The following is a 22,707-nucleotide window of genomic DNA, read 5'->3' on the forward strand; positions in this document are numbered from 1 at the left end:
TCCAAGATATATAGCTGTTATCATATTTTAGTGTTTTCTTCCCAAGATTTTCACGCATTCTTGCATATGTCATCAACCTGTCAGTTTCTCTTATAGGTACAATTTGTAGTAAATGTTTACTTTCATGGGGCTGGCTTCTCCTGATACACTTCTGAATTACCACTTGCTTCTCAGAATACATAAAATTATTTTAGTCTGAGGAAAATGCAATTAGAAAAATGTCCTAGACTGGGCTGCCCTAAAATAGTGGTTCCTGTGCAAGCTGTGTACTTGGGACGTGAAGAAAACACTAGGAAGTGCGGCGGGAAAAGAAAATAGCCGATTAAGAATATTTATTAAGCAACTCACTACGTGAGCTTTTAAACATAACCCCACTGGGGGAAGTCCAGAAGCCACCGCAAAACACATGCTTCTGAGTTACCCTACCTGAGGTGAGAGTGAGTCTGAGAAATATTCTTGCACCAAATCTCATGGGTGAGTGATTTAAGACTGCTCTTAGGGATGACTCTGAATGTCCAGGTTGCCCCCTGGGTGGACATAGTGGGCACCTATAGCCAGAGGAAGTCCTAAGGTGAAGAGATGCAGGGTTGGCCATTGGAAGTCCAGCTGATATGCATTAGTCTTAAAGGCTGGGGGCCGTAGGGCCAAAAAGAAAGTTAATTGGCAAGGGATGAAGTGCTTATCCAACCCCCTGAAAATTATTTATTTATTGTAAGTATTTTTTATTTTTTAAACTTTTTATTTTATATTGGAGTATGCCAAAAAATTGGGCTTCCCTGATAGCTCAGTAGATAAAGAATCCACCTGCAATGCAGGAGACCTTGGTTTGATTCTGGGGTCAGGAAGATCCCCTAGAGAAGGGATTGGCTACCCATTCCAGTATTCCTGGCTTCCCTTATGGCTCAGCTGGTAAAGAATCCGCCTGCAATGCAGGAGACCTGGGTTCTATCTCTGGGTTGGGAAGATCCCTTGGAGAAGGGAAAGGCTACCCACTCCAGTATTCTGGCCTAGAGAATTCCATGGACTCCATGGGGTCACAAAGAGTCGGACATGACTGAGTGACTTTCACTTTCATACCAAAAATTATTTAAAACCTATGCATTATTCACTTCTAAAGACATAGAAAGTTAAAAATAGGCTATCTCATTTTAAATATGCTTATATTCCAATTTTACTGGTCAATAAACAGTAAGTCTTCAGTGAATAATGGGACCTCAGTGCTGGATAGTTTGAGCCCATTCTCATGTCACAACATAGGTCAGGGTCTATATAAAAACAAACAATGGTTAGCAATCCTTTTGGTTCAAACCATTTCACATCACTCGGATAAAGTGTGTTACACAAATAAACAACATATGTTGTGATTTATCTAGACCTGGCCAGAAAATACAAAGAGCCATGTATCAATTTTTCTGCTTTCTGTTCATTAGGATTTGAGGCCAGGAGATGTATCTGGCAAGCGGAACCTCTGGGAAAAGCAATCTGTGGACAAGGTCACTTCCCCCACTAAGGTAATCTGTTGGGAGATTTGTTTTTCATGGGTTCATTTCCTACTGTATCCTACAGTGTGAGGTCCCAGGGTCAAATGAGAAATAGCACTGATCCACAGAATCTTGCCTGAGTAAACATCAGTTTCTAAAGACCTGTATGTGGTACAGTGAAGGGCAATGTCATGGAGCCTTCAGCATGGTAGGTTTGTCAGTTATACAAGGTAAATAGTCCAGATCCTTGAGATGGTTCCCGGACATTCTAGAAACACCGTACTGAAAGGGGCGTTGACAGCTGAAGGCTGTGTGGTATAACCACAGTCTGCATTTCCTTACAAAATCCAAGTTTGAAGATCAGAATTTTCAGATTGCCCAGGGAAGAAACATCTCTCTCCCTACAGGGTAGTTTCAAAGCTGCTTTCTGGAGCCATTCTAAGGGGTTGCATTGCCAGCAACCTAGGACTCAAGGCTGATATGACAAAAAGTTAAAATAATATTCAAAACTTAGCAAAATTTGCTACCCTGTGAAAACTAGTGGCTAAGGATGTTTGGATTTGTCTTTTTTTGGTCTTCTGCTCATCCTTCATAAAGGGGACTCTGGACAATACCTAAATGATGCACAAACTAAAATAAGGACCCCTTGTTGTGGCATTTTATTCCAAGTAATAATTCCAGTCTTCTCTCTTGGTAGAGGGAAAATTGAAAAGAGAAAAATCAGGGAGTAACAGTAAGTAAAATTAGAATAGTCTGCTTATGGGCCAGGGTAGAACTCCATACACAGAAGCACTTTTTAAGCAACTTAGAACTGAATAACATCTCAAAAGCATCTGAAGAATCACTACAATTCACAAAAGGGAAAGAATTGCTTCCTCTTTCCTACTTCTATGTGCTGTTAAATCTGGTGCTGTTAAGTCTGAATGTGTTACTCCATCTTCTCTATTAGTTCTTAATTGTTATTACATTCTGGTAAAAAAATCCACTGGCCCAGCCTCTCTACTTAAATGACTTTTAAATAAGCTTTCTAAATAATCACTAAATATATTAAAAATATCAGTAATAATTATTACCATTACAAATTGCTAACATGTAATGAGCATCTATATATATAAATATATATACAAGACACTATATACAAGACACTGTTCTACCTTTTCAACCTACCTTATCTTATTTGACCCTCCAATCACCATTATTTATTTTGTTTTTCAGTCCCCATTATTATTATTAGCCCCATTTAGATCTGAGGAAAATGAGGCACAGAGAGTTAAGTAACTTTCTCAAAGTCACACAGCAAACAAGGAACAAAGCCTGGATTAAACTCATGCCTTCTGAGCCTGCATTCTTAACCATTATACATGATGGGGTTTTTATGAGAATTACATACTCAGTAGAAAATATAACATTCTGAGTTTCTTATACAATTTTCTCCTGGTAGAAGGGAAAGGAGTCATTTTCAGTTGTTCTTTTAAAAAGAAGAAGACGAACTTTTGTTGGCCTAAGCCATTATGATCCTTCTAAGAAAGACCTTCATAAATGACAGTCCAAATGTTTATATAGTCTCCTTTCTGAGTAGGAGATGTCAGCTGTCCATAGGCCATCATCACAGGTTTAATAGATCCCCACTGGACAGCATTCCTCTGAGCCAGTGTTCTAGAAAGTAAAGATATGATCTGGGATGGTCAGACTCAGACAGCACCACTCACATACAATACAACACAAATGGTACTCCCTGAAATTGTGCAACATTGTGATAAAGGGTAAGACTTCACCCATACAAGCCCCTCCTCTTCGATCTATACCATGAAACTCTTTCTACAGTAATAATAATAGCATAACTAGCAGGCCCAGAGATGCATTTATGAGGTAGCAAAGTAGACAGCTCCTTTGGTCCAAAATGTCAAACTCACTAGTGTCATGCATAATTCCTTTGAAATGAAACTATCTATTTGAAATTGCAGATTCACAACAACTCGACATTTGTTAATACCTCAGCAAAGATTTTTACCAGCTAGCAGAAGAAAAGAAATGGTGTACAATAAGACCATGGATCAGACAAGTTTCTAGGGTAGGGGTGTATGAATAGGAAGTAGGAAATGAAAAAAACCAGAGAGAACTGAAGATAAGCATAGTCCGCTTTACCATCATGCCTTGATGTGGCCTAGACTGAGCCATTCAGTCATGCGTGCCTATCTCGGGAGGCATATCATAGAGTCCTGGCCCTTATAGTAGAGTTTAAAAAAAACAACAAACCTCTTTGGTCCTGAATGCCATGAGCAAGGCTCCAGATCAAGATATGGAAAAGGGAATATAAAGAAGAAAAAAAAAGGAAAGCAAAAAAAAAACAACAGAAGAAAGGATAGACTGAAAGAAGAGGAGCATATTTAAATGAAATGCCAACAATAATCCTCCCTTTCATAAACATTTATTCCTGCCATATTATGACTCTTTTTTTTTATTCTGACACAAAATGTCTAGCTGAGATACCATGGCCTGCCTATTTAAAGCTTTCTTCTCTTAGCAGGTTTGAGACAGTTCAAGAAAGAACCCAAAGTAGCCGCTCAAGATGCTGGACCAGCTCAGTTGAAGAGGGCTAATTTGCTCTGTTTTATATTTATGTTGATTTACTAAATTGGGTTCATTTCCTTTTGTTTTGTTTTTCATTATCCCAGTAAACCCATGTATATTATCACTATATTTAATAATCACAGTCTAGAGATGTTCATGGTAAAAGTACTGCCTTTGCACAGGAGCCTGTTTCTAAAGAAACCCATGCTGTGAAATAGAGACTTTTCTACTGATCATCCTAACTGGTCCAAACAGTGATACCAGCTTCATTGAAAGTCAACAAAAGGAGATCCGAGTTGGAAATTGCCTGAGGAATGTGCAGTATCCAGAAAAATGAAACCTAGTGGTTTAAAAAAAAAAATACAGAAGTCATGTCATTTCTGCACTTTAGAATAAAGCATGGAAGAAATTATCTTATAGGCAATTATAACACTTTGTGAAAGTAACCCACTTCAGATCTGAGATACTGCAATAATGTTTGTCTTCAAAATAGAAAGATATACTGTTAAGGTATTACTTTTTTCATGCTGATGAATATCTAAATTGGATTATGATGTTAGCTGACAGTGGTACTGATTTCTTTAGGTTGGTTGCTTTGTGGATTTCTTTGGTAGTGATAGTAAACCACATTTTAGATGACCCTGATCATGTATGTATGTGCATACACGTATACAAACACACTAATGGTAGAAAGCTTTTTTATGTGCTAGGCTATTATATTTAGCAGTATGTCCCTGTAACTAGCCAATATCACTGCTTTTTAAAAACTAAAAATCACAATATTGTATTAATATTTCATATTTGCCAATAGAAACATGGCAGAATAGGTATCGATATGTTTCCAATGCTGGATAACCTATAAGAAAGAGAGATTCAAAGTGTCAAAATACATTGACATTTTCTATAAAACATAGTATTTAGTTTATAATTAAAAGCAATCTTGAAGTCCAGTGTGAATTATACCAAATCTACCAAACTTAAAGCTTGCTCAGAACTTCACTCTTAAGAATCAAGTTCACAATAGGTTGGCTTAAATGCTATCTGAGTTCTCTTCCTTCTCTAAAACTTAAAGACAAGAATCTTAGTGACAAAATTGTATAGCTTGGAATTCCATGAATAAGTGTACTAAAACCAACTTTGACTAATCTCTGGAAGCAGAAAAATAAGCAAAAGCCACTATTTAGGAGTCATGACCTACTTCCTTCTTTAACATCTTTTTAGTTAAACTTTTCTACCTTTATTAGTCATTGGTACTTGCCATAAGTTGATAATGTGCTGAGCTTTCAAAGAAATATATGTAATTTTTATTAGTTTTACCTTTTTCTCCAAGACTCTATCAACTCATCATTTGTACACACACAATCTGGATATCAGATCTTCTTTTAGCTCATATGCATTCATCTATTCTTCACAATAGATAAGAGTACTCCAGTGTCTTGGCAATATGTTCTAGCATAGAGCTATACATATAGTGTAGTTCTATAAACCTATACCTCATGACTTACCAAAGTTATCTTAGTCTCAATTCCTACCACAATGAGGGAGCCTCCCAAATGACCCTTTTCTAACCCACAATGTTCCCTGGAGGAGCTTGGCAGGGTAGGGCTGGCATGAGGAGTGACTAGCGCCTTCCAGAGGCTCTTTTCCTAGTAAATCAATAGAGTTGTTGAGGCCTCTAGCTTTTAGCACACCTGGGCCAAAGAAAGTAAAGCCAGCAATATTGCACAAGTCACCCACCCATGACAGAGTAGACATGAGTCTATGATAAGATGAACTAGAATTCCCATGCAGTGCCTGAGTTAGCACTGACTCCCACCACTGGAGTGAAATGGATCAAAGTTTGAATTATGGCCTATGGCGAGATAAAGTTTCTTTGTTGTACTTTTGAATAAGAGCTTCTCCTGATCACTGTTATATATTTTTTCTAGAAACTCTAAAGTTAAGAAGAGAATATATCGATTGATCGTGACTTCTATTCCAGTATTTGGATGGAGTAACTTTTAGGGTAGAATTTTGTTTGGTTTGAATTTAATTTTTTGAAAAGAAATTCCTTGTTTACTTGTTTGATTACAATTCTCTGTTATCTTTTTAAGAGATAAACCTGCAAGGTGACTAGCATGTTCTGTGAATCTGCCATTCCTAAAAATTTTATAAACACGATATTTTTCACTGATAATTGATCGCTGCAACAAATATATATTGTGAAAATGCATCCACAATAAATGGAATTCCTCCAAATGTCTTTGCTTCACTTGTTTTATGTACTATATTGATTACAACAGTTCTATCTGATGTAATAAAGATGATGGCATAGCAAAGTATGTGTTTCAGATTGAGTCTTGGATTCATTCTCTAAAGAAGAAAGCCATTTCATATTTTTAGATACCTCTTATTACAAGCAGTTTTTCAACAGAACATTAAGGATTGCTCTGATAGGGACAACTGATCAAACATATATGGAAAGTTTGACAAGAGGGATTAAAAACTTTTTCTTAAAAAAAAAAAGCATTATCAAATGTTCCTTCATCCTCCTCATTCCCTGTGTTCTCACAAGTCATTGCTCTTGCTCCTGCGGTGGCAGTATTGTTTTCTCAAAGGCGGTGTGTTTTATAGTAGAAATACCCATTTAATATATACTGTTTGTCTATAAAATACTATTTGCAAGGCACTGGTGATTATATTTAAATCCAAAGATTTTTTCCATAGCAGTTTTATATATTTAAGTAGCACTACTTGGAATCTGAGGCTCGTCTTACAAAGGTTTTATTTATGTATTTTTATTATTTTGACTGTGCTGGGCCTTCATTGCTGTGCGCGAACTTTCTGCAGTTGTGGCATTCAGGCTTCTCATTGCGGAGCACGGACTCTAGCACACGCGGGCTCAGTTGCCCCATGGCATGTGGGATCTTAGTTTCCCCAACCAGGGATTGAACCTGTGTCCCCAGCATGGGAAGGTGGATTCTTAACCACTGCAGCACCAGGGAAGTCCTCTCATAAAGGTTTTAAATTGTGAGTCCAGAGGCTCTGAACAGTCCCCTCAGTCCTGTTTTTAAGACTGACAGAGAGTTAACAAATTACTGTAACTTAAAAACAACTAGTCCTTTTGGCATCTCCGTCCTAATAAGAAGGGCTCTAAGCTTAGATAAGAAAGATAGTTATCATCAAAGTCTATTACAAAATTAAGCAATGAAAAGCATACAGCCTGTAGTACTAGTACCAAACTGATAGGATTAGGGATGGGTCAAAATTAGTCCTACAATGTGCATTTTCAGAGTTTGAGCTCAAAGATGTTATGGTCTTGTGTGTGATGTAGAAACAGGTCTGTATTAGGGAGTCTTTTCTACTCTTGCTTGTATGTGTGTTCCAAGTAGAAGGATGGATAAGATCTCATGATCCTAAACATATCTTCTTCCACAGGAGTAAGGAGATGGCCTAATAAGGTCTTGATTTGAGTGCTGTGTCTATTTGTGTTCAAGCTTATTAATCATGTTGTCCAAACATTCTATATCCTTACTAATGTTTTGTTCCTTTCTTCTAGCTATGACTGAATAAGGAATGTGAAAATCTCCCTCTATTATTATGGATTTGTCTATTTCTACTTGTGAATGTGTTAATTTTGCTTTCATATTTTAAGCTCATGGTTTTGGTGCATACAGAAATCTAGAATCATTTTCCAAGTGAATTGAATTACTTCAATATTATGAAGTGTGTGTGCCTACTAAGTTGCTTCAGTCTTGTCTAGCTCTTTGCAACCCATTGGACTGTAGCCCACCAGGCTCTTCTGTCCATGGAATTCTCCAGGGAAGAATACTGGAATGGGTCGCCATGCCCTCCTCCAAGGGAAACTTCCTGACCCAGGGACCGATTGAACTGTCTCTCTTAAGTCTCCTGCACTGGCAGGCAGGCTCTTTACCAGCAGCACCACAGTTATGAAGTGACTCTCTAATTATAACAAAGATTTTTGCCTTAAAGTTTATTTTTTCTATTCTTAACATTGCTACCATGGCTTTCTTTTGGTTAGCACTTGCACGTGGCTCAGTGGTAAAGAATCTGCCTGCCAGTGCAGGAAACACAGGAGATGCAGTTCAATCCCTGGGTCAGGAAGATCCCCTGGAGTAGGAAATGGCAACCTACTCCACTTTTCTTGCCTGGAGAATCCCATCAACAGAGGAGCCTAGTGGGCTACAGTCTATGGGGTCACAAAGAGTCAGACACGACTGAGTGACTGAGACTTGGCAATTGCTAACTTTACTTCTACCCTTTTACTTTTTTCTTGTTAACTTCACTGTCTCAATGATTAGTTTTACTTTTTGGTCTCTTTTATTTTTCAATTTTTTTTATTGGAATAGCTTTACCACATTGTGTTAGTTTCTGCTATGAAGCAAAGTGAATCAGCCACATGTGTACATACATTCCCTCTTCCTTGGATTTCTTTCCCATTTAGGTTAAGACAGAGTGTTGAGTAGAGTTCCCTATGCTGTACAGTCAGTTCTCCACTCTTTTATTTTCAACCTTTGTGTGTGTGTGGTGTGTGTATATTTGCTATATGATATAACTTTCTCTACCCCTTTACTATCAACATTTGTATATCTTTAGTTTTAGATACATGTTCACTTAGACTGGTATCCATGGATAAATGCAATTGCTATTAGCTTTGTCTTCCTAATAAGAAAAGAGTTTGCCAAAATAAGCATTACTATTTCAGTAAAACACATTTATTTTCTACAAAATACCTTTGCCAAGTACTAATAGAAGCAAGTGCTGGAAGAAAAGTAAATGAAAACAGAAATTTGGATCCTTATCCAAGCCAAATTAATTACGAGGTAGTAAATAAAGAATCAACATTCTAACCTCTGTTCCCCATAATTCCTCACAAGAGATTGCTATTTCCTAGGAGCATGCCTTGAAGACAGCCCCTTGTCAAGGGGCAAGTTGGGACCACCATGCTCCTCTTGAAGCACACAGACAAAGAACAATAACAGCACTGAAGACCAACGATGCAGACTGCAACGTGGCCCAGTGAGGAGATATCTGCCTTTTCCCCCCAGCCCTGAATCATCCTCACACAACAGGGAACTAGCAGTTAGAAGAAAGAGGGGATGAATGTAAATAGTAAAACATCACTTCCCTCCCACTTCCTAAGTCACTAGAGCTAGAGACAGATCTGAGAGGTAATGAGGAGAAGGGCACTGAATCGAGTTTGAAATTGAAGTTTAACAAGTTCAGTTCAGTTCGTTCGCTCAGTCATGTTCGACTCTTTGCGACCCCATGAACCGCAGCAGGCCACGCCTCCCTATCCATCATCAACTGCCAGAGTCTACCCAAACCCATGTCCATTGAGTCAGTGATGCCATCCAACCATCTCATCCTCTGTCATCCCCTTCTCCTCCTGCCCTCAACCTTTCCCAGCATCAGGGTCTTTTCAAATGAGTCAGCTCTTCACATCAGGTGGCCAAAGTATTAGAGTTTCAGCTTCAACATCAGTCCTACCAATGAACACCCAGGACTGATCTCCTTTAGGATGGACTGGTTGGATCTCCTTGCTGTCCAAGGGACTCTCAAGAGTCTTCTCCAACACCACAGTTCAAAAGCATCAGTTCTTCGGCGCTCAGCTTTCTTTATAGTCCAACTCTCACATCCATACATGACTACTGGAAAAATCATAGCCTTGACTAGACAGACCTTTGTTGACAAAGTAATGTCTCTGCTTTTTAATATGCTTGTCTAGGTTGGTCATAACTTTCCTTCCAAGGAGCAAGTGTCTTTTAATTTCATGGCTGCAGTCACCATCTGCAGTGCTTTTGGAGCCCCCCAAAATAAAATCAGCCACTGTTTCCACTGTTTCCTCATCTATTTGCCATGAAGTGATGAGACCAGATGCCATGATTTTAGTTTTCTGAATGTTGAGCTTTAAGCCAACTTTTTCACTCTCCTCTTTCACTTTCATCAAGAGGCTCTTTAGTTCTTCACTTTCTGCCATAAGGGTACTCAATATAAAATATCAGATAACCCCAGGTGCTCCCAGGATCCATATGGCTTCCTCAGCAAATGATGACAAGGCCTCTACAGCCACATAACCACGGACTTCTGTGATGTCATAAATAACTGATTACCCTAGTCTTCTCATCTTCTCATATAAGTCTCTGCTCAAAATGACATAACCACACAGAATAAATCACATTCCTAACACAATTTACATCTGGCCATATGTTGCTGAAGTGACCTTACCTCCTGATTGCCACCAATAACTGTGCTTTTTGGAGTACTGTTTTGGTTTTTCTTTTCCTCTTTTCTTACTATTGCCTTTTATACTGCATGCTTAGAGGAGATGAGTCCATCCAAAAACTGGAGGAAGAAAAGTTACTGCACAGGTAAAGCTGATTTCCTAGGAAGCAGAAGCTGCTCCATGTGGAGTATATTCCTTAAACTCTGATAAGATCATAGACAAGGGGAACAAAAACTCAATCTGCCATAAATGACTGGGTTGAAGTTTACTCCCTCCACTTTGACTTGAAGGCAAAGAATTTCATTTTCACTATATTCTACTATCTAGAATAGGAGAGTAAGTTTTTCTTAAAACAAACAAACAAAAAAGCTAAAAAGCAACAGGTGCTTAAGGAAATCGTTTTAAATTTATCTAGGGAAGAAAGAGGTCCTAATGAAACCTCTTTCCTTAAAATGTAGTGATTGTAGCTAAACCAGCAGTCCCCTACTTTTTGCACCAGGAACCAGTTTTGTGAAACACAATTTTTCCACAGACTGAGGGTAGAGGGTGGTTTCGGGATGATTCAAGCACATTACATTTATTGCGAACTTTTGGCTCAGATGGTAAAGAATCTTCCTGCAATGTGGGAGACATGGGTTCAATCCTTGGGTTGGAAAGATCCCCTGGAGAAGGGAACTGCTACCCACTCCAGTATTTTGCCTGGAGAATTTCATGGACAGAGGAACCTGGTGGGCTACAGTCCATGGGGTCACAGAGTCAAACACAACTGAGCAACTTTCACTTGACTTTATTTCTATTATTATAATATGAGCTCCACCTTAGATCATCAGGCATTAGATTCCATAGGTGGGGGACCCCTGGGCTAAACAGTACTGCCTAGTATAATTCATAACACGGTCTTCTCTCAGAACCGTTGTACTTGCTGATTCTCCTGCCTGCCAAGGTCTCCCCCTAGACATCCACGTGGCTCATCCCTTTCCTTGCTTCAGGTCTCTGCTCGAATGTCTGTTCAGAGAGACTTTCCTGGACTGCTCATCAAGAGAGACACACATACTGAGGCCCACCCACCAGAGTACTCCCTATGCACTTTAATTTGCCCTGTTTTATTTCTCTCCATGGCAATTATTATCAACTGGGTGCTTTTTTTTTTTTAACACCACCCTTATGGCAGAAAGTGAAGAAGAACTAAAGAGCCTCTTGATGAAAGAGGAGAGTGAAAAAGTTGGCTTAAAACTCAACATTCAGAAAACTAAGATCATGGCATCTGGTCCCATCACTTCATGGCAAATAGATGGGGAAACAGTGGAAACAGTGGCTGACTTTATTTTGGGGGGCTCCAAAATCACTGCAGATGGTGGTGTTGGAGAAGACTCTTGAGAGTCCCTTGGACTGCAAGGAGATCCAACCAGTCCATCCTAAAGAAAATCAATCCTGAATATTCATTGGAAGGACTGATGCTGAAGCTGAAACTCCAATACTTTGGCCACCTGATGTGAAGTGCCAATTCATTGCAAAAGACCCTGACGCTAGGAAAGATTGAAGGCGGGAGAAGGGGACGACAGAGGATGAGATGGTTGGATGGCATCACCGACTCAACGGACATGAGTTTGATTGAACTCTGGGAGTTGGTGATAGACAGGGAGGCCTGGCGTGCTGCAGTCCGTGGGGTCACAAAGAGTCAGACAAGACTGAGCGACTGAACTGATTCATCTGTCTTCTCCCAGTAGGACACAATCTCCACAAGGAATATTTGTTTTATTCCCTGCAAAAACCTTCCACGGGGAACAGTCCCTGGCAAGTAGTAGGGATTGAATAAATACTTCTTAAATTAATGAAAGAATGAGTAAAAACAATTTTCAAAGTTTTTTAATTTTTATTACGCACTAAAATTTTTCTCTATAGGTTCACTTGGAATATGATTGTGTAAACATTTGAACTAAAGATCTTGAGATCTAAGTTCCAGCTCTGCCATTCATTTCTTGTGTAACCTGGTTAGATCATTTCTGGGAGTTTCACCTTGTGTGTCTGACACTATGGCTTGCAATCTTGACTCTAAAATCCAACACAAAAATAGATTCTGTATATAAAAATTGTCCTGCATGTCATCTTTAGTAACACATGTATGACACAAAACCAGGTACAATTATAAAGGGTAATTATTTTCCAAGGAAGTGTGATCTAGTAATGTGCTCTATTTCTTTTTCTGGAAGGGCCAATCTTCCAAACCTCTGACCTCAAAAAATTATGTTATTTTTTGGAAACTGACAAAATTTAACCAGAGACTATTAATCTATTTCCACGTTTAAGCTATTGCTTTGTTATTTATTCTACTGTGAAACTTACTATGGTGCATCATCTCCATTTCTACAATATTACAAGTCTCATGACACATAATGCCTCATGCAGGCACCAAACACTTTTTTTTTTTTTTAGCTCTACTTGGAAAACTATTCCAAATAAACTATCCAGTAAGCTAAAGACCAGGGGAAAAATCAAGATTGAATGTACAGGAATAATGACCAAGTCTGTTATGGGAAGATCATATTTAATTACATGAAGCAGTACATGTAATGTGATTTGCATAATGTCCTACATACGTTGTTGTCGCTGTTTAGTCGCTAGGTAGTGTCGGACCCATTTCTGACTCCGTGGACTATAGCCTGCCAGGCTCCTTTGTCCATGGGATTCTCCAGGCAGGAATACTGGAGTGGGTTGCCGTTTCCTTCTCCAGGGGATCTTCCGTCTCCTGTAATGGCAGGCGGATTCTTTATCACTGAACCATGATTATTATTCTTAAAGAATCTCTGAGCTGATAAAAATCTGGAGACTTCACCCTGGTATATCTCTGATTCTTCTATCAAACATTTAAAGAGAAAAGTCTCGTTTTCCAAATCCAATAAAGATTATTAGCCACACAACTGTGCAAACCGCAACTCAGTGTGGCTACAAATAAAGTTCAACAAAGCACAAGTCTTAACCAGTCTGCTCTACTGTCTCCTCGCAAAAGGGAAACGGCAAAGAGCTGAGGTGCAGCACCCTGGGAACAAATACCTGTCCTTTCTCCGCCCCTATAATTTCTCGCTGGCCACCTTCCCTTCCAGCAGCCAGAGGCAATTTGACGCCTGTGCGTCTCTTCCAAGCTCCCGTCATCTTTAGCGCTTTTCCTTTCAGTTCAGTTCAGTCGCTCAGTCGTGTCCGACTCTTTGCGACCCCATGAACCGCAGCACGCCAGGCCTCCCTGTCTATCACCAACTCCCAGAGTTTACTCAAACTCATGTCCATACAGTCGGTGATGCCATCCAACCATCTCGTTCTCTGTCGTCCCCTTCTCCTCCTGCCTTCAATCTTTCCCAGCATCAAGGTCTTTTCCAGTGAGTAAGTTCTTCTCATCAGGTGGCCAAAGTATTGAAGTTTCAGCTTCAGCATCAGTCCTTCTAATGAATATTCAGGACTGATTTTCTTTAGGATGGACTGGTTGGATCTCCTTGCAGTCCAAGGGGACTCTCAAGAGTCTTCTCCAGCACCACAGTTCAAAGCGTCAATTCTTCGACTCTGAGCTTTCTTTATAGCTTTCCCTTTCAGTTCAGTTCAGTCCCTCAGTCGTGTCCGATTTCCCGCGACCCCATGGACTGCAGCACGCCAGGCCTCCCTGTCCATCACCAACTCCCGGAGCTTATTCAAACTCAAGTCCATTGAGTCAGTGATGCCATCCAGGTATAGCTTTCCCTTTACTTCAGCTGAACTGCAGCGTAGCTAGGTCTGCCCGAGGTCTCGCGAGGGTGACCCTGTTGCCCTGGTAACGAGTGGGGCGAGCCGCGAGGTGAAGGGCGTGGCGGGGCATGCTCAACTGCAGTAGCGTATTATCCAGTGTCTGGGCTGTTGGCGTCTTGGGCAGAGCTGCGGCTCCCGGCACTGAAGGGGCGGCTGGCCGGGCCGCGGGACGACTGACCTGGCCGGAGACTCGGGGAGAGGAGGAGGTGGCCGAGACGGGAAGTGCCGAGGGAGGACAGTCCCTAAGGGGAAAGAGCGCGCCCGAGAAAATGCGCCCTTCCCTCCACTGCTGGGTCGCGAAGTGAGTGTGGGAGGAACACTTGCCACCACCACCACCCCCCCCGCCGCCCTCCTCCCCGGGAATTGTGGCTTCGCTGTCCTTCCCGCCGAGCAAGTTGTTCCTGCCCGCGGCCGGCCTCCGCACGACGGGGCGGGGCGGGGCGGTGCCGGCTGTGTCGCTGCTGAGGTAGAAGACGCGCGTGGAGGGAGCGCACCTTAGATCCGCCTGTGTCTGTGGCGGCCCTGCCGCTCGAATTTTACCCCGCAGCAGGTTGGTGTGCCTCATATTTTCACGTAAAAAGACAGAACCAAGATTTATACCAGTCTAGTTTTCCAAAATTGGAGTTGTGGTCCCCAAACGGAACGTTTAGTCTCTTACTACTGAAGGTATCACCCATAAGACAGACTTCTCTGTTGCATTCATAGCTTTTCGCTATGGAGCTTGGGCTTTATATAGTCCACGCTCTAAAACACGTTTTGTAGAAAAGAGCGTCTTTATATAGTCCACGCTCTAAAACCCTTTTTGTAGAAAAGAGCGTAAACCAGTAGTTTCAAAATTAGTAAATTCCTTTAGTCTCTCAAAAAATAGTAGACTCTTGACAAGCGATTTCTATTATGTTATTGTCTTTACCATTTAGGAGGATACTCGTATAGGGAGGATTAGTGGTCGTTGTCAGTACAGCTTTCTGATAACGATTGAAATTCCAGGAAGACTTACGACCGAATATTTAGAACGGACAGTATCTACAGAATATCAACCAAAATACAGAGAATTAAAGCCTATTTTCATTTGAACCGTTGGTCAAATGAAAGTTACGCGGAAAAAATATTAACTATATTGTTGAAATTCAATGCCTGAATCAGTAACTGTAAATTTTCTTTGATTCATGATTTTTTTTTTCATGCCTCAGGCTCATTCTGAACTTTCTATCGCTGTGTGGTATTTCACTGTAAATAGAGGATGTAAATGATTTGGCTGTGTACCCTGGAAATTTCTTTTTCAATTAAATTATTTACTTGTTTTTTCTTTCGTGATTTTTGTCTCTAATAAAAATAGAAAATGTCGTTAAATCTTTGAAATTAAAGGTTTAATTAGCTGTGTCCTAATTTACTTTATAGAGAAACCTGTTGTCACTATTAATTAAATTGAATATATTTGGGGGTAAACATTTAATGTGTGCTTACAAAGAAAACTACCAAACAAGTTCCTTACAAATTGTTTTACAGCTGACCTACATAATAAAAGAAATTTCAAGCCAGATATTGGAAGAGATGTCAGAAGATTCAGAAAAGGAAGACTATTCAGACAGAACAATCAGTGATGAAGATGAATCAGTATGTTTTTCTCAACTTTATCCTACTTAAAACTTGTTGTAAAATACAAATTCCCAGTAAAAATATTATAAATTCAATTGACTAACAATCAGTTGGATACTTAAATCACTTGTCACTCAAGTTGGGGAATAAATTGATTGAAAGCAAAGCTTTTACTGTGTGCAGTATGCCTTATGTAAAAAGAGAATCTATATTGGGGTTTTTTGAGAAAGTATTTTGGGCAAGACTTCTCTGAATTATCTTAATAGTGGGACCTCCTATTTTTATTTTTATTTTTATTTTTTTTGGGGACCTCCTATTTTTAAACCTACTGTGTGTCACCATAATAGGTTTCACGTGGCAATGATGTAGCAAAATTACATGGAGGAAGAAAGCGGGGAGGGGAGAAACAGTAGTTTTTCTTTCCAAACAAAATAATTTAGCAGTAGTTAAAAATATTTCTTCTCATCCTAGCACATATTTCTAAGAAATTCCCTTCACATTTTAGTAAAGTATAAATTACCTGTGTAAGTTAAGGTCCCAAAATAAACTCCCCAAATGAGGTATAACCCATTTAAGTCCACTGCTTTCTGGGTTTCTTGTTTTTCTTCCATTTTCCGGTTAATTTTATATTGAACTTAAGTTGTTTTGCCAGGTTTACTAAGAATCTTTAAACTATTCCTTCTCTACAATCATTAATATGGCCTTGCCTTGTGGAAGAAGAGAAATAAAAGATGAAAACTTTGTTTCAGGATATTCAAAGTGTTGGGTGCTTTGAGACCAACAGCTGATAATAATCCTTTAATTTTTTCATTTATTAAAGATTAAAGACACACTCAGTTCTAAGTATTAAGATGTAAAATATTTCTGGATTGGAAAGCTGTTTTTAAAATAGAAATATTTTAAAATTCTCTTGTTTTAGGATGAGGATACCTTTGTGAAGTTTGTAAATGAAGACATCCATCAATGTGCACTTTTAACAGGTTTGAAATTATTCATATATTCTCCCTTCTTTTTCTGATAAGACCTTAAGTAGATGAAAAATGAGAGAAAGCTAGAAAAAGAAGAGTGAATAATACAGGAATTATTATTCTGTTATTGGTAAGGAGAGATGTATTTTTATACAAGTATTTTGGAGTTTGAACTTTTTTTTAATTGCAGTATAGGAGATTTACAATATTCTGTTTCAGGTATACAGAAAAGTGACTCAGTTATATATATAATATATATAGTTTTTCACATTATTTTCCATTATAGGTTATTAGAAGATAATGTAATTGCCTGTGTTATTCAGTAAAGCCTTGTTTTTATCTATTTTATGTATAGTAGGTTGTTAATCCCATGCTCCTAATTTATCCCTCCCCCTTCCTTTCCCCTGTGATAACCATAAATTTGTTTTCTGTGTCTATAAATCTGTTTCTGTTTTGTATATAGATTCATTTGTATTGTTTTTTAGATTCCACATATCAACCATATTGAAATTTGTTTCCTCTGTCTAACTTACTTCACAGGTATTTTTAAAAATGATACAAATGAACTTATTTACAAAACAGAAACAGACTGATAGATATTTGAAAACAAACATGTTTACCACAGGAGAAATGTGGAGGAGGGATAAATAAGGAACTTGGGCTTACACACATACAGGTATAATGTTCTCAAGGTCCATCCATGTATTTTCGAGGTCCATCCATGTATTTTCAAGGTCCATATTGTTTCAAATGGCCATATTCCATTCATTTTTATGGCTGAGTAACATTTTATTATATATATGTATCTATATACACTATATTTTAAATCAGTCATCTATTGATGGGGACTTGGGTAGCTTCCAAGTCTAGGCTATTATAAATAGTGCTGCTATGAACACTGGGATGCATGTCTCTTTTTTAATTAGACTTTTAGTTATTTCTGGATATAAATCCCAGGAATGGGATTGCTGGATCATATGATAGTTCTATTTGTAGCTTTTTAAGAAACTTCCATACTGTTTTCCATAGTGGCTGCACCCATTTACATTCCTGCCAACAGTGTATAAGCGTTCCCTTTCCTCCACACCCTCTCTGGCTTTATTCTTTGCAAACTTTTTGATGATAGTCATTCTGACCTGTGTTAGGTGATAACCTCATTGTGCTTTTGATTTACATTTCTCTAATATTATCAGTTGTGAGCATCTTTTCCTGTGCCTGTTGGCCATCTCTGTGTCTTCTTTGGAAAAATATCTGTTTAAGTCTTCTGTTCATTTTTTGACTAGATTGTTTGGGGTTCTTTTTGTTTGTTTTTAAATTTTATTGGAATATAGTTGATTTACAGTGTTGTGTTAGTATCAGGTGTGCAACAAAGTGATTCAGTAATACATATACATATATTCATTTCTTTTTCAGATTCTTTTCTCATAAAGTTTATTACAGAATATTGAGTAGAATTCCTTGTGTTGTACAGTAGGTCCTTGCTGGTTATCTGTCTTACATATGGTGCTGTCTGTATGTAACCACAAGTTTCTTATTTATCCCTCCCCCACAACATTTCCCCTGTGGTTACCATGTTTGTTTTCAAAATCTATCAGTCTGTTTCATAAATAAGTTCGTTTGTATCATTTTTAAAAATTAGATTCCATATATTGGTGATACATAGGATGTTTGTCTTTGTCTGACTTACTTCACCTAGTATAATAATATCTAGGTCCATCCATGTTGCTACAAATGACATTATTTTGTTCTTTTTTATAGCTGAGTGATATTCCATTGTATATATGTACCACATCTTATCCATTCCTCTGTCAATGGACGTTTAGGTTGCTTCCATTGGCTATTGTAAATAGTACTGAAATGAACACTGGGGTGCGTTATCTTTTCGAATTATGGTCTTCTCTGCATGTATGCCCAGGAGTGGGATTGCCAGATCATGATGTTGTTGTTGTTGTTCAGTTATTAAGTCCAACTCTTTGTGACCCCATGGACTAAAGCCCGCCAGGCTTCCATGTCCTTCACTACCTCCCAGAGTTTGCTCAAATTCACGTCCATTGAGTTGGTGATGCTATCTAACCATGTCATCCTCTGCCACCCACTTCTCCTTTTGCATTCAATCTTTCCCAGCATCAGAGTCTTTTCCAGTGGGTTGACTCTGTATCAGGTGGCCAAAGTATTGGCGCTTCAGCTTCACTCCTTCCAATGAATATTCAGGGTTGATTTCCTTTAAGATTGACTGGCTTGATCTCCTTGCGGTTGAATGGATTCTCAAAACTGTTCTCTAATACAATTTAAAAGCATCAGTTCTTCGATGCTCAGCCTTCTTTATGGTCCAACTCTCACATCCATATTGACTACTGGAAAAACTATAGCTTTGACTAGACGGACCTTTGGGGGCAAAGTGATGTCTTTGCTTTTTAATACGCTGTCTAGGTTTGACATGGCTTTCCTTCCAAGGAGCAAGTCTATTAATTTCATTGCTGTAGTCACTATCCACAGTGATCTTGGAGCCCAAGAAAATAAAATCTGTCACTGTTTCTACTTTCCCCTTCAATTTGCATGAAGTGATGGGACCAGATGCCATGATCTTAGTTTTCTGAATGTTGAGTTTTAAGACAGCCTTTTCACTCTCCTCTTTCACCCTTATCAAGAGGCTCTTTAGTTCCTCTGCACTTTCTGCTATTAGAGTAGTATCATCTGCATATCTGAGGTTATTGATATTTGTTCTGTCATTCTTGATTCCAGCTTGTGATTCATCCATCCTGGCATTTTGCATGATGTACTCCGCATGTGTGTGTGCTAAATCATGTGTGCTAAGTCACTTCAGCCATGTCCAGCTCTTTGGAACCCTGTGGACTGTAGCCCACCAGGTTCCTCTGTCCATGGGATTCTCCACACAAGAATGCTGGAATGGGTTGCCATGCTCTTCTCCAGATCTTCCTGACCCAGGGATGAAACTCAAATCTCTTACAGTCTCCTGCATTGGCAGGCAGGTTTTGTACTACTGGAACATATAAGTTGAATAAACAGGGTGATAATATACAGCCTTATCATACTCCTTTCCCAATTTTGAACCAGTCAGTTGTTCCATGTAAGGTTCTAACTATTGCTTCTTGAGCCTCATACAGATTTCTCAGGAGACAGGTAAGGTGATCTGATATTCCCATCTCTTTAAGAATTTTCCAGTTTGTTGTTATCTACACAGTCAGTGGTTTTAGCATAGTCAATGAAGTGGAAGTAGATGTTTTTCTGGAATTTCCCTGCTTGCTTTATGACCCAGTGAATGTTGACAGTATGACCCAGTGAATGTTGACAGTTTGATCTCTGGTTCTTCTGCCTCTTTGAAACGCAGCTTGTACATCTGGAAGTTCTCAGTTCATGTGCTGCTAAAGCCTGGCTTGAAGAATTTTGAGCATAATCTTACTAGCATGTGAAAAGAGCACTATTGTGCGGTAGTTTGAACATTCTTTGGTACTGCCTTTCCTTGGAATTAGAATGAAAACTGACCTTTTTCAGCCCTTTGGCCAAGCCTGTATGCAGGTCAGGAAGCAACAGTTAGAACTGGACATGGAACAACAGACTGGTTCCAAATAGGAAAAGGAGTATGTCAAGACTGTATATTGTCACACTGCTTATTTAACTTCTATGCAGAGTACATCATGAGAAACGCTGGGCTGGAAGAAACACAAGCTGGAATCAAGATTGCCGGGAGAAATATCAATAACCTCAGATATGCAGATGACACCACCCTTATGGCAGAAAGTGAAGAAGAACTAAAGAGCTTCTTGATGAAAGTGAAAGAGGAGAGTGAAAAAGTTGGCTTAAAGCTCAACGTTCAGAAAACTAAGATCATGACATCTGGTCCCATCATTTCATGGGAAGTAGATGGAGAAACAGTGGAAACAGTGTCAGACTTTATTTTGGGGGGCTCCAAAATCACTGCTGATGGTGATTGCAGCCATGAAATTAAAAGACGCTTACTCTTTGGAAGGAAGGTCATGGCCAACCTAGACAGCATATTAAAAAGCAGAGACATTACTTTGCCAACAAAAGTCCATCTAGTCAAGGCTGTGGTTTTTCAGTGGTCATGTATGGATATGAGAGTTGGACGGTGAAGAAAGCTGAGCACCGCAGAATTGATGCTTTTGAATTGTGGTGTTGGAGAAGACTCTTGAGAGTCCCTTGGACTGCAAGGAGATCCAATCGATACATCCTAAAAGAGATCAATCCTGAGTGTTCATTTGTAGGACTGATGTTGAAGCTGAAACTCCAATACTTTGGCCACCTCGTGCAAAGAGTTGACTCATTGGAAAAGACCCTAATGCTGGGTAGGATTGGGGGCAGGAGGAGAACGGGATGACAGAGGATGAGATGGTTGGATGGCATCACCAACTCGATGGACATGGGTTTGGGTAGACTCCGGGAGTTGGTGATGGACAGAGAGGCCTGGCATGCTGCAGTTCATGGGGTCGCAAAGAGTCGGACACGACTGAGCGACTAAACTGAACTGAACTGAGTTTTCTAAAATGCTAACATATTGAGTGCCGCTCTTTAACAGCATCATCTTTTAGGATTTGAGATAGCTTAGCTGGAATTCCATCACCTCCACTAGCTTTGTTCATAGTAATGCTTCCTAAGGACCACTAGACTTCCCATTCCAGGATGTCTGGCTCTAGGTGAATGAGTGACCACACCATCATGGTTATCTGGGTCATTAAGACATTTTTTTGTATAGTTCTTCTGTGTATTCTTGCCACCTCTTCTTAATACCTTCTGCTTCTGTTAGGTCCTTACCATTTCTGTCATTTATTGTGCTGTCCTTGCATGAAATGTTCCCTTGATATCTCCAGTTTTCTTGAAGAGCTCTCTGAGTCTTTCCCATTCTATTTTTTTCCTCTACTTCCTTGCAGTATTCATTTAAGGCCGCCTTATCTCTCCTTACTATTCTGCTCCATTTCTTCTAAGGGATTCTTGCCCACTGTAATAGACATAATGGTCCCCTGAATTAAGTTTGCTCATTCCCATCCATTTTAGTTTACTGATTCCTAAGATGTTGATGTTCACTCTTGCCATCTCCTTCTTCACCATGTTCAATTTACCTTGATTTGTGGACCTAATATTCCAGATTCCTATGCAATATTGTTCTTTACAGCATAGGACTTTACTTTCACCATCAGACACATCCACAGCTGAGTGTTATTTCTGCTTTGGCCTGCTGCTTCATTCTTTCTGGAGCTATTAGTCATTGCCCTTTGCTCTTCCCCGGTAGTATATTGGACACCTCTCAACCTGACAGGCTCGCCTTCCAGGGTTGTATATTTTTGCCCTTTCTTACTGTCTGTGGGTTTCTCCAGGCAAGAATACTGTATGGAGTGGTTTGTCATTCTGTCCTCCAGTGGACCACGTTTGGTCAGAACTCTCCACTATGACCCATCTGTACTGAGTGGCCCTGCACGGCATGGCTCGTAGCTTCTTTGAGTTATTCAAGCTCTTTCGTCAAGACAAGGCGTTGATTCGTGAAGGGATGCTTGAGCATATGGTAGTTCTATTTTTAGTTTTTTATTTCTTCAAGAAAATTAGTGATACTAAGGGAACATTTCATGCAAAGATGGTCACAGTAAATGACAGAAATGGTATGGACCTAACAGAAGGAGAAGATATTAAGAACAGGTGGCAAAAATATACAGAAGAACTATACAAAAAAGATCTTTATGACACAGATAACCACAATGGTGTGATCACTCACCTAGAGCCAGACATCCTGGAATGGGAAGTCTAGTGGGCCTTAGGAAACATCACCACAAACAAAGCTAGAGGAGGTGATGGAATTCCAGTTGAGCTATTTCAAATCCTAAAAGATGATGCTGGAAAAGTGCTGCACTCAATATGCCAGCAAATTTTGAAAACTCAGCAGTGGCCACAGGACTGGAAAAGGTCAGTTTTCATTCCAATCCCAAAGAAAGGCAATGCCAAAGAATGTTCAAACTATTGCACAATTGCACTTATCTCACATGCTAGCAAAGTAATGCTTAAAATTCTCCATGTGAGGCTCCAGCAGTATGTGAACCATGAACTTCCAGATGTTCAAGCTGGATTT

At 39.5% G+C, this 22,707-nt stretch overlaps 2 protein-coding genes across 30 annotated transcripts in view; both read left to right on the plus strand.

Annotated features, from left to right (window-relative positions):
- The window catches only part of CALD1 (caldesmon 1), a 237,536-nt gene extending 231,246 nt beyond the window's left edge, over positions 1 to 6,290 (plus strand). For 18 of the 29 annotated variants that reach the window (XM_081532959.1, XM_081532961.1, XM_081532963.1 and 15 more), the window contains 2 exons: positions 1,431 to 1,511; positions 4,009 to 6,290. In XM_081532959.1, coding sequence (XP_081389085.1) covers positions 1,431 to 1,511; positions 4,009 to 4,014 — 87 coding nt within the window. In that variant the 3' untranslated portion in view covers positions 4,015 to 6,290. Of the gene's footprint in view, positions 1 to 1,430; positions 1,512 to 4,005 lie in introns of all 29 variants that reach the window. The other 11 variants (XM_081532953.1, XM_081532954.1, XM_081532942.1 and 8 more) reach the window with 2 other exon arrangements.
- Positions 6,291 to 14,129: 7,839 nt separating this feature from the next.
- Positions 14,130 to 22,707, plus strand: part of AGBL3 (AGBL carboxypeptidase 3) — a 101,162-nt gene continuing 92,584 nt past the window's right edge. The window contains 3 exon segments of the mRNA XM_081532968.1: positions 14,130 to 14,599; positions 15,556 to 15,663; positions 16,565 to 16,625. Of these exon segments, the coding sequence (XP_081389094.1) occupies positions 15,601 to 15,663; positions 16,565 to 16,625 (124 nt within the window). The 5' untranslated portion in view covers positions 14,130 to 14,599; positions 15,556 to 15,600.

Source organism: Giraffa tippelskirchi, chromosome 10 (assembly GCF_054371585.1).
Source record: "Giraffa tippelskirchi isolate mGirTip1 chromosome 10, T2T-mGirTip1v1.2.pri, whole genome shotgun sequence".
In the NCBI taxonomy this organism is placed as follows: Eukaryota; Metazoa; Chordata; class Mammalia; order Artiodactyla; family Giraffidae; genus Giraffa; species Giraffa tippelskirchi.